We start from the raw sequence: 9,450 nt of genomic DNA on the forward strand, positions 1-9,450 counted from the left end.
TAGTTGGTGGAGTATTACCACTGTGTTTGAGGCACATTAAACCAGCCCTGACCGACACTCCCCATGTCTGGCAGCCCTGCCAATGTCAGGGCCAATGGCCTCTTGTGATGAGATGTAGCCCTTCCCAGCTGGCGTGGCATATACTCCCACTTCAGTTAGAACTGAGCTTTGCTTCAACTTCTGCTTCATGCTACTGTACTTCCTCTCAGAGCATATCACATCTTGCTAGTTTTATATTCACCTGGACCCCTCTCCAAGCCCTATTCAAAGTTTGCATCTGTAGAGAGAGTGTACCTGTGTTTTCACCAGGACTCTGCCAGCCACTGTGCAGTTAACTGTGGTTTCTGGGATGTGTGACACAGAACTTATTTTCACACCACTTGGACCCGACCCAGACGTTCTTGACCCCTGAAACCTTGATAGACCTGCTGTTAGGCCAGCCTGATTTACTCAACTTTTAATGTGGAGGAGTGTTCGTAATCTGATAATTTGTCAATTTCTTTTCAGGTTAAAAAACGCCCAATTGTCTTTGCCCCTTCATAACTTCTCAGCTAATTCAATGGTCCTTAGTTCCCGCTCGGTCCGCATGATCTCCCCAGTGGCTGGTGGTTGGCTACTCCGTCTTTCCAGCATCTCCTGTAGGTTGCACTTAATCCTGCTGCTTCTGCCCTGGGCAGCTGAGGTGGTCCCTGTCCTTTATTTCCCTGCTCAGCAGCTGGCCCCTAGCTGTGTTGGGGGAGGAGGCTCCTCTCCAAACCTGAGGCTGGGGAGGCAGAGCCCCAAAGAGGGGAAGTGCTCCCAGCAGCCAGTCTGGGGGTGGGGGAGTAGGAAATCCAGGCTCAACAAAGAGGAGATAGATCTTCACTCCTGGAGTTTCTCATCATCAAAGCAAGAACCGTGGTGATTCTTTTGGAAGCCACTTGCCAGCCAGGTCATGGGACCCATGCTTGGCTGCAAGTCTAGTGGGATGGGGGGGGGGGCGGGCAGGCAGTCTGCACAGTGGTGACAGGGTGTGGCATGGGGGTACAGGGAATCCTGGGCTCCTGGGTGCCTGGAACAGTCACGCTTCTTGGTGGAGCTCAAGGAGGTGGGCGGGGACTGGGGGTTTAGAGTCCTGAGAGAAGGGGGCAAGCAGGGGGCCGCGGGTGTGCCCTGGTTACACAGTAGGAGCCTCAGGAGCGCTTTGTCTTCAGGCGGAATGCGGGGCCGGACCCTGAACCCTCGGACCATTTACCCAGTGTTGCCGAAACTCGTTGCCCTCCTGCCCATGTCCTGTCAGAAGCGACTTCACTGCAGAACCCACAGCCAGGTAGCACGTCTGTTGTCAGATCGCCCCTCCCTTCCCTCTCAGGCTACTGCCGGGCCTCCTGGGTTCCTGTGCCTCCCTTTTCTTTCTCCTCCCAGCCCCCCTTTCTCTGCTGATCGGCCTGAGCTGGACTGTCCCGCAGCAGCTGCCTGGCTCCTTCCCACAGGGGAGCGGGGGCTTGGTGGGCAGAAGGGTCTCGGCCCCGAGAGGCCGCAGCTGCTGGCCTTTCGTCTCCGTCCTCCCAGCCCCGTGCTCATCCCCGGGCCTGCTCCTCGTTGGCCTCCTTTCTAGCCAGGATCAAAGCAGGGTCACCTTTGCTGCAAGAGAAAGGGGAGGTTCCTTCACCTCCCTTTGCCTCACGTTCACCCCACCCACTCCCTTTGCTCTGTGTTCCCCAGGATCTCTCTGTGGACACGGCTGTGTTTCCGGAGAAGGTGAGCAACGGGATGCTGAGGGGCAGCAGAGACAAGGAGGCCGTGGATGTGCCTGAGGAAGGCCCAGCCCACCAGGGGATCAGCCCCACCTTCATCGTTCAGGAGACCTCACTGTGATCTGGACTTGGGACAGTCTGTCCACATTCTGCCAGGCACACGCCCCCTCCCTCACCATAAGCCCCTTGTCTCTCGAAGGCCAAGACCGAATCACTGTGTCTGCCCCAGGCAGAGGGTACAGCTGTCACGTACAGGGTCACGGGGATGGGGTAAGAGCTTTTCTTCGCCAATCTATTCTAAGGCGGAGATTCTAAGAATTTTTGGTCTCAAGATCCCTTTACGTTCTTAAAAAAGTAGGGCTGTGAAAAGCTTTTGCTTCTGTGGGTAATTGCGATTGATATTTACCATATTAGAAATTAAAATAGACTTAAAAATATTTATTTAAAAATAACATTAATTAACCCACTATATGTGAATATAGATACCATTTTTATGAAAAATAATTATTTTCCATATTGGAAAATATTTAGTGAGAAGAGTGGCATTGGTTTACATTTTTGCAAATACCTTTAATGTCTGTTGTAATCGAGAGCTGGATTCTCCTATCTGCTTCTACATTCCATCTGTTGTTGCAATATCACATGTCATATGGCTTCTGGAAAATTCCATTACACTCATGAGAGAATAGGAGTGAAAAAAAGGCAAATCGCATCTTGTATTATGAAAATAATTTTGGCTACTTAGGGCACTGAATGGGTCTCAGGGACCCCCAGGGTTCCCGGACCACACTTTGCATATCTCTGATCAAGAGCAAAACTTTTCCTGTAAAGGGCCAGAGTTCCTCCACAGGAACTCTGTAAATATTTTGTGCTTTACTGTCTGTCGCAGCTATTCGACTCTGCCTTGTATCAGGAAAGTAGCCATAGATCATATGTAAACAAACAGGTGTGACTCTTTTCCCATAAAAACTTATTTAAAAAATCGGGGGCTGGATTTGGCCCACTGGCTATAGTTTGCCAACCCCGATCTCGAATACCAAGATTGCAGGGACCCTGGGTTTAGGGCTTAGGCCACAAAGGGGAGAGGACAGTGCCATCTGACTCATCCTAGCCAGGCTCCTTCCAGAGGAAGCGAAAGGGAATTTCTCAGACAAGGCCAGATTTTTCTATTTCTAATGACGCTAGTTCTCGATTTAGTGAAATCTGCAGTCTCCACCTTAATACTTAGATACCCCTTGGCCAGCTCTGCTGCTCCCAAAGTGCATCGAAGCCTCTCCCCTGTAATTCTGCTGCCTCTCAGAAAGCACGCGCATATCCAGCCCCGGGGAGGTTGTCCCGGCCATCACTGCCTCACCCCCACCAGAGTCACAGGTACCTGGGGATGGGGCAGGTGGTACAAGACGCTCAAGTGGACCAATCAGCCCTCTCACGCCCGAGCCAGGCCACCTGAGCGTCATTTTGTCATCCAGGCTCCTGTTTTCTTTTGGAGCTTCTTTCCTACATACCCCTGTTCCCAGGGTCTCCCAGTGAGAGGGTATTTTTCTTCCTCCGCTACAGAGGAAAAGGGCGTTACTCCTGATTCTGGTTCATTTGTGGGTCGAAGTCTCCAACCTGACATTTCCTCTGGTTATTCCCATTCATCCCCTGGTCCTTTCCTTGGTTCTGCCTGCCCCCGGCAGTCCTTTCGCTTCCTGACCTGACTGTGCTGGGTGCTGTCCGGCTGGAGGAGACGGTCTCTGGACCCCTTGGGGACGGTCCAGAACACTAAGGAAATGCCTGGAAAGGTCCCGAGACAGACTTAGGAACTTGTAATGATGGTACTTGCCCTCCCCCAGCCCCCCACCAGCTGCATCCTTCTTTGGCTCTCCTTGTCTTTTCTACCGGGGTAATGTGGTCCCCCTTCTCCCGAAGGGTCTGGCGTTACTAGGCAAAGGCTGGAGTCTGAGTGGGGCGGATGGAGCACGCTCCCAAACCTGATTTCTCAGGAGACGCTCCGTGCTGTGGGGGGGCCCCAATGCGCACCCAAAGCCAGCTTTCCCGGCTTTGTCCCCAGAGAGAGACTGTGTGCTACCAGCTTGCGAGGGAACTCATGCGTTCTTCTTCTGACCACATTCAAATTCAACAAGGAAGATACTGCTTTTTGGCTTTAGACATAGAACATTCGCGCTGGACTTTTATGGTCTTGCGAAGAACACTGTGCTAGTGCCCACCCACACCTGGTCTCTGCCTTGCCTGGCCCCGTCCAGCTGCCCAGAAGCAGCTCTGCACAAGCTCTCCGGGCTCCTCAGCGGAGACTTGGTAGATTTATGAGTTTGGCCTTGGCTGAGGCCTTCTCGCCATGGCTCCCAGCCACGGTCCAGCTGCTCTCCCACATCTCATGCTGCCGCGGCTGGGACGTTCTGTGTCTGCTTTTGTGCCTCCACACCAATTTGCTGAGTCACCCCCTCAGCCCCCTTTCCCCGGCTGCCCTGGTCAGCCCTGTGGAGGAATAGCAGTTCCTCACACCAGAGCTCAGACCCCCGGCCACGCCCAGTCGGCCAGAACCTCATCCGTTCTCATGATGGCAGTGGTGGCGTCCGTCTAAGGCTACCCCTGTTGGGACTCTAGTTGGCCTGACCCGTGCCTTCCCACTCTGAGGCATGGAAGTTTAACAAAAAGATGATTCCTTCTCTGTCTGGACTTTAGGCACCTGATCTGAAGCCACACCTGATCTGGAAAGTTACTTTCTGTTATGTATAGACACTGATTTTTCCTCAAACTATTTCTACAAGGCCAGAGATGAATTCCATTAGAGCACTATCTGATTTCTGGCACCCCATGGCAGGACTAAGGGAGAGCCTGGGAGGGCAGTGCCTGTGGGGGGGAGCTGGCCGGAGGGAGCTCATTGTAGGCAGATTGTAGAAATAACTCCTGAGCCAGTGGGGCCTTCGGCCAAAATCATACAAGGAACCCAGTGAACCCAGGCCTATCTTGTTTGTCCTGGAGATTAGGTTTCTAATATGATGGAAGATTTTAATTATTATCCCCTGGAAAAGATACACGTTCTCCTTCTCAGGTCCTTCAAGGATGTAACTGAGTCTAGCAAAACCTTCAAACGCAAGGGCTTAAGGTGCTGCCTGGTTCAGTTAGGGTAGAGCTGCCTCTGGGATAAAATCTCAAACTAGACAGCTAGGACTATGTAAAAGTTTCTCTGGATACTGGAATGTAAGCAATGTAAGCTTTATGGTTTAACCTGTAAATATGACTCATAACAAGAGAAGAGTGGAAGGGTGCAGGGCCCAGAGGGGGAGAAAATGTAGTGATGAGGGGCAGCTGGAGAGACCGTAATGCAGACACAAAATTCCTGAATTCCTGATGTTGGGTGAGCATCTTGCAGTGCAATAACAAAGTATGTTCCCTTCTTCAGTTTCCTCTCTACCTATGCGACCCCGGCCCAGCTCTGTTCACACGCACAGCTGCCGAGAGCCTGTCTGGCCCCTGGCTTTCCCATCAGCACCTGAAGCTGCTGCCAGCCTCAGCCGCTACCTCTGTGCGTGTGCAGCAGTGTCTGTCTTCTTGCAATCTCCAGAGGCTTTGTGGGAACCTTAGGGGAGAAAAGCAAGGGACGGAGCCCTAACTCAACTTCCAACTCAGTCAGACCCTTTCCTTGCCCACTACCCTGTAACTGCCACAAGGGAGCCACTGGGGCATCACCCGTGGGGGACGAGATGAGGATCTGCTCCTCGGTCCTCCTGAGTACTCTCTGTCACAGAGCTGGCCACTGCTGTGCCTGGTCTGTGTGCTGGAACCTGGGAGTGGAGCCTGAACCAGATCGATGGGTGAGAGGCAGAATGAAGACAGGCAGGGCCTGGCAGAGAATCCAGGTCCCTAAGCTTGAGTCACAGTCCAGGAGAAAAGGGCGACTGTGATGATCACTTGTCACCAGGTGCCGGTGAGAGCGGCCTGGCGAGAAGAAGAGCGTCTGCCTCTCCAGAGACTTGGGTCCCGGTCTCTGCCTCCTTTGTTCTTTGGCCCGAGGTGACGGCTGTGGTGGAGTCAAGGCCAGAGCACCCCAGGCCTCCGGCGTAGAGACGCGATCGCATCGGCCACTTCTGCAAGACATGGGGAAGGGATGAGGGTCATGCTCACTACCACAGCCCTCGTAGCCCTCGGCACCCCAGACCGGGCCTTCCCTAGCCTCCCTCCTCGAGACCCGTCCCCCCGACTGCTCCGACAACAGCGGTCCCAGGCTCACCACCACTCATGGCCTCACAAATTCTCCTGACCACCTGAGCCTGGCCGAGAGGCACAGGAGGAGCCGTCTGAGAAAAGCAAGGGCCCCGAGAGGAGCCCCGGATGGTGGGGAGGGAGGCGGGCGGCAGAGCTGACAGCAGCCAGGGCCTGGGCAGTGGGGAGGGCAGCAGCGTGGGGCAAGGACAGGCTCCTCCTGACACTGAACAGTCCTGACCCTTTCTCTTGCCCAGTCCCGGCCGGGCCCAAGTGCCTGTGGCCCGAGATGTCAGTGCTGCCCCCTCCCCCTAAGCAGGGGACCTCCCAGGATTGTCCATCCTTCCAGCAGGAACGCGGCCAGTCCCAGAAAAGGCCAGGTTGACTTGGCTCTGAGGTCTGCCCTCCACCTGACAGCCCCCCACTTGGGGGCTGAGGGCCACTGCTGCTGGCCAGCCAACCCACCCCACCCAGCTGCCAGAGTGCTAGACGTAGCCGGGCTCTCATCTGTTCATTCTTCAACATATTTATGCATCTCCTGCTTCCTGCGAGGGTCTCACCTTGGCCGCCGTCTTACAGCTAAGTAAGCAACTGTGCCACCCGGGGACACTGCACCAGGGGCCACCATTGGCATTTCAGAGTTGCCCCATCTGAACTGTCTCAAATTCTTGCATTTTAGTTGTATTTATATGAAAGAAGAATATCTTAAGTTTCAAGACATTTCAGAACTAGGATGTTGAAGGAAGAGAGATGGTGAAAATTATCCTCCATAGAAATAAAGTTGCTGTCCTCAGAGGGCAAAGACGACCCTTTATAACAGCTACACTCCCAGTCAGCAGCTTACAGTGTGCTCTACCCCACCCCCGGGGCCTGCTTAGTGGCTATGAGCCCGGGGCCTGAACTGCATTCAGCCACTTAACCTACCTAAGCTTCAGTTTCCTCATCTGTAAAGTAATCTTCATGTGGTTCTTTTTCTTTTTTTTTTTAATTTTCTTTTTTTTAATCCTCATTTGGTTCTTGTGCGGATTAAAAGATAAAAATGCACTAAAGCATTTAGTCTAGCTCTGGGCATAACTTTAGCCCCCAGATAATGTTAGCTGTTATTGCGATGATGATTACTGTTAATCATACTTCTCCTTCATGATCTCATTTCATACGCTGGAAGCAAAGTCAGACTCATGTTATCTTCCCTTTCCGTATAATAAACTGAGGTTCAGGAAAGGTAGGTGACAGTGTGGTAAGTGATGCAGGCAGGAAGCCCTCCTTCCCCCTTTCCCAGCCCCTGCCACGCCCCCACCCAGCTTGGTTACTTCTAGAGTGATGCTTTCTTAGAGCTTTGTTCTCCAAAGGGGGCTCCCTCCTGAGACAGAAGTCCAAAGGACACCAAGGCACTGTACAGTGGCATAGTGCCCCTCGGAATCTAGGACTCTCCTAGGTGTGACTTCTTTCCCAGACCCCAGCCCTGGAAACTACTCCCTTTTCTCCTCTACCACTAAGTGCCCCGGAGTCTTGGGGCCTCTCAGAATTTCCCTCCCCTTGGAGGAACCATATTCTCATGAAGTCATTTCCAATCATCACTCCCACTGCATCCCATGAGAAACATTGTCATTCCAGTCCCAAGAGCCAGCCTCAGCTCCTCTTCCCATGAGAGAGCAGGAAGCAGCCGGCCCCAGCGTCAGCTCTGCCGAGGGCAGGGGGACAAGTCCGGTATCCCCCATCCCAAACCCCCTTCCCCAAGGCCCCGGGCCCGCGACCTACCTTGAGAGGGTGCAAGTAGCGGAGTCCACGCAGGAAGGGCGGCCAGGCGGGGCCGGGCGTCTCATGGCCAAGTGTGCGGGTGAGGTGGGCTATGTAGCTGGTGGCCAGCACCAGCACGTCCAGCTTGGACAGCTTGGTGTCGGGCGGCACGGCAGGCAGAGCGGCCTGCAGGGCCAGGAAGGCCTGGCGCAGGGTCCTCACCCGGCTCCGCTCCCGAGCGGCGTTCTCAGGGCTGGCCTCACTCTGCACAGAGGACCCCAGGTGAGTGGGGCTGACCGGACGCCCATTGCCCCTGGTTGCTAAGAGCATCCTAGGGCAAGGTCTCCTGCCAGAGTAGTAGCATGCCAAACGACAGGGACCCCAGGGCCTCGTCCCCTCTTAGTCTGCTCTCAGCCCGGCCCCGCTTTACGGCAGAGGAAATGGAGAGAAGACCTCATCTGGGCTCAGAACTGAGTCCTGTACTCTTTCCCACCCTCCACTGTGCCTCCCCCTAGCCCTTGCCGCATCCACACCTAAGTCTGAATCCTGCTTATCAGGGTGCCCTGGGCCCACAGGGAGCACACGGTCCTGCCCTGCTCTGTAGGGCTGACCCTAGGCCCAGCCAGGTCCTGAGACGTAGAGGCAACTGTGGTAAAGAGGAAGGGACACCAAAGCGTGCTGGCCCTGTCGCTGACTGCTGCTCTGGGACCTTGGGAAACATGTCACTTCTCCGGGCCTCAGTTTCCTTGAGACAAGTGAGTTGGGCCAGCTCTCTGAGCCATGCTCTGGTTAAGACTGGCTCTGATTTCCCCAACCGCCCAAGCATGGAGCCTTGGAGCGGAAGTTGACCAATGTCCCCTTTCTTGGGCAGGACAGTAACCATGAGTGAGGCTCTGCCATCACAGGTGACGTCGCAGCCCCTCCCATGCCTGCCTCTCCCAGCTACCTCTTCAGGTCCTGGCTTTCTTACCCGGCCACGAGCCAGCCTCCTGGCGCCGGCCCCTCGAGGGCTTGGGGCAGCTCTGCTCCATCTTGGGTTGCTCCAGCTGGTCTCTTCCCACAGGTCCTGCCCTGTCCTGCTCAGACGGCTCCTCTTCCTGTCAGTGTCTGCCAGCGACCTCGGTGTGGCCTTGGCCGGGCTCTTCCCTACTCCTGGCATGGCCAGTGCCACTCTGGCCTCTCTCTGTGACATGCCACACCCCTGAGGTATGATGCTGCCGCCCCCAGGACCGGAACACAGGGCCTGAGGCAGCCCTTAGGCTCACGCTAGCGGGGCAGGCTGGTCATCCAGACAGCGACGGCTATATCTGAGGAAGCAAGCGCCAACTCAGTCCTGCTCCACTCCTTGCTCTGGGAAAACCGCCCACCCGGCACAGCCCCCGCGGAAAGCCTCCTGACTGCCTCCCAACCGGCTGAGGGCGGGGGTGCTGGATGCGGGGAGTGGCCAGGCCCTGGGAGGAGGCCCCTGCTGTAGAGGGCAGGAGGACGGTGGGAAGGGAACTCCTTTCCCGGATCCCGGCCTGACCCTGACTGTGGTCCTGGGATAGACCTGCAGCTTCCGCTTTGGGGCTTAAGTCCATGGAAGAGCCCTGAACTCCCTTCCCTGTGCCAGAAACCTGGCTGTGCTCATCCCTGAAAGGACCTTTCCTCCCCTTGCCAGTGAAAACGACCTTCCAGCCAGAGGGCGCTACTCCCCATACCCCAGACATGCCTCTTATTTCCACCTCAGTACTTTTACTTTTCCCTTTTTGTCCGCCTGGAATACCTCCCT

General features: G+C 55.0%; 1 protein-coding gene across 1 annotated transcript; it reads right to left on the bottom strand.

Moving 5' to 3' along the window:
* Positions 1-5,647: 5,647 nt before the first annotated feature.
* On the bottom strand, positions 5,648-8,871 carry TCF23 (transcription factor 23). The gene is made up of 3 exons (XM_067703924.1): positions 8,650-8,871; positions 7,701-7,943; positions 5,648-5,827 (listed from the first exon to the last, which is right to left on the bottom strand). The coding sequence occupies exons 1-3, from the start codon at positions 8,869-8,871 to the stop codon at positions 5,648-5,650; spliced, it is 645 nt and encodes a 214-aa protein (XP_067560025.1).
* Positions 8,872-9,450: the final 579 nt, after the last annotated feature.

Source organism: Pseudorca crassidens, chromosome 14 (genome assembly GCF_039906515.1).
Source record: "Pseudorca crassidens isolate mPseCra1 chromosome 14, mPseCra1.hap1, whole genome shotgun sequence".
Lineage (NCBI taxonomy): Eukaryota > Metazoa > Chordata > Mammalia > Artiodactyla > Delphinidae > Pseudorca > Pseudorca crassidens.

Coding starts and splice junctions, on each gene's coding strand:
- TCF23 (XM_067703924.1), bottom strand. CDS start 8,871: ATGTCACAGAGAGAGGCCAGAGTGGCACTGGCCATGCCAGGAGTAGGG. Junction 7,944..8,649: donor GGAGGCTGGCTCGTGGCCGG/GTAAGAAAGCCA, acceptor TCCTCTGTGCAG/AGTGAGGCCAGCCCTGAGAA. Junction 5,828..7,700: donor GCTACTTGCACCCTCTCAAG/GTAGGTCGCGGG, acceptor CATGTCTTGCAG/AAGTGGCCGATGCGATCGCG.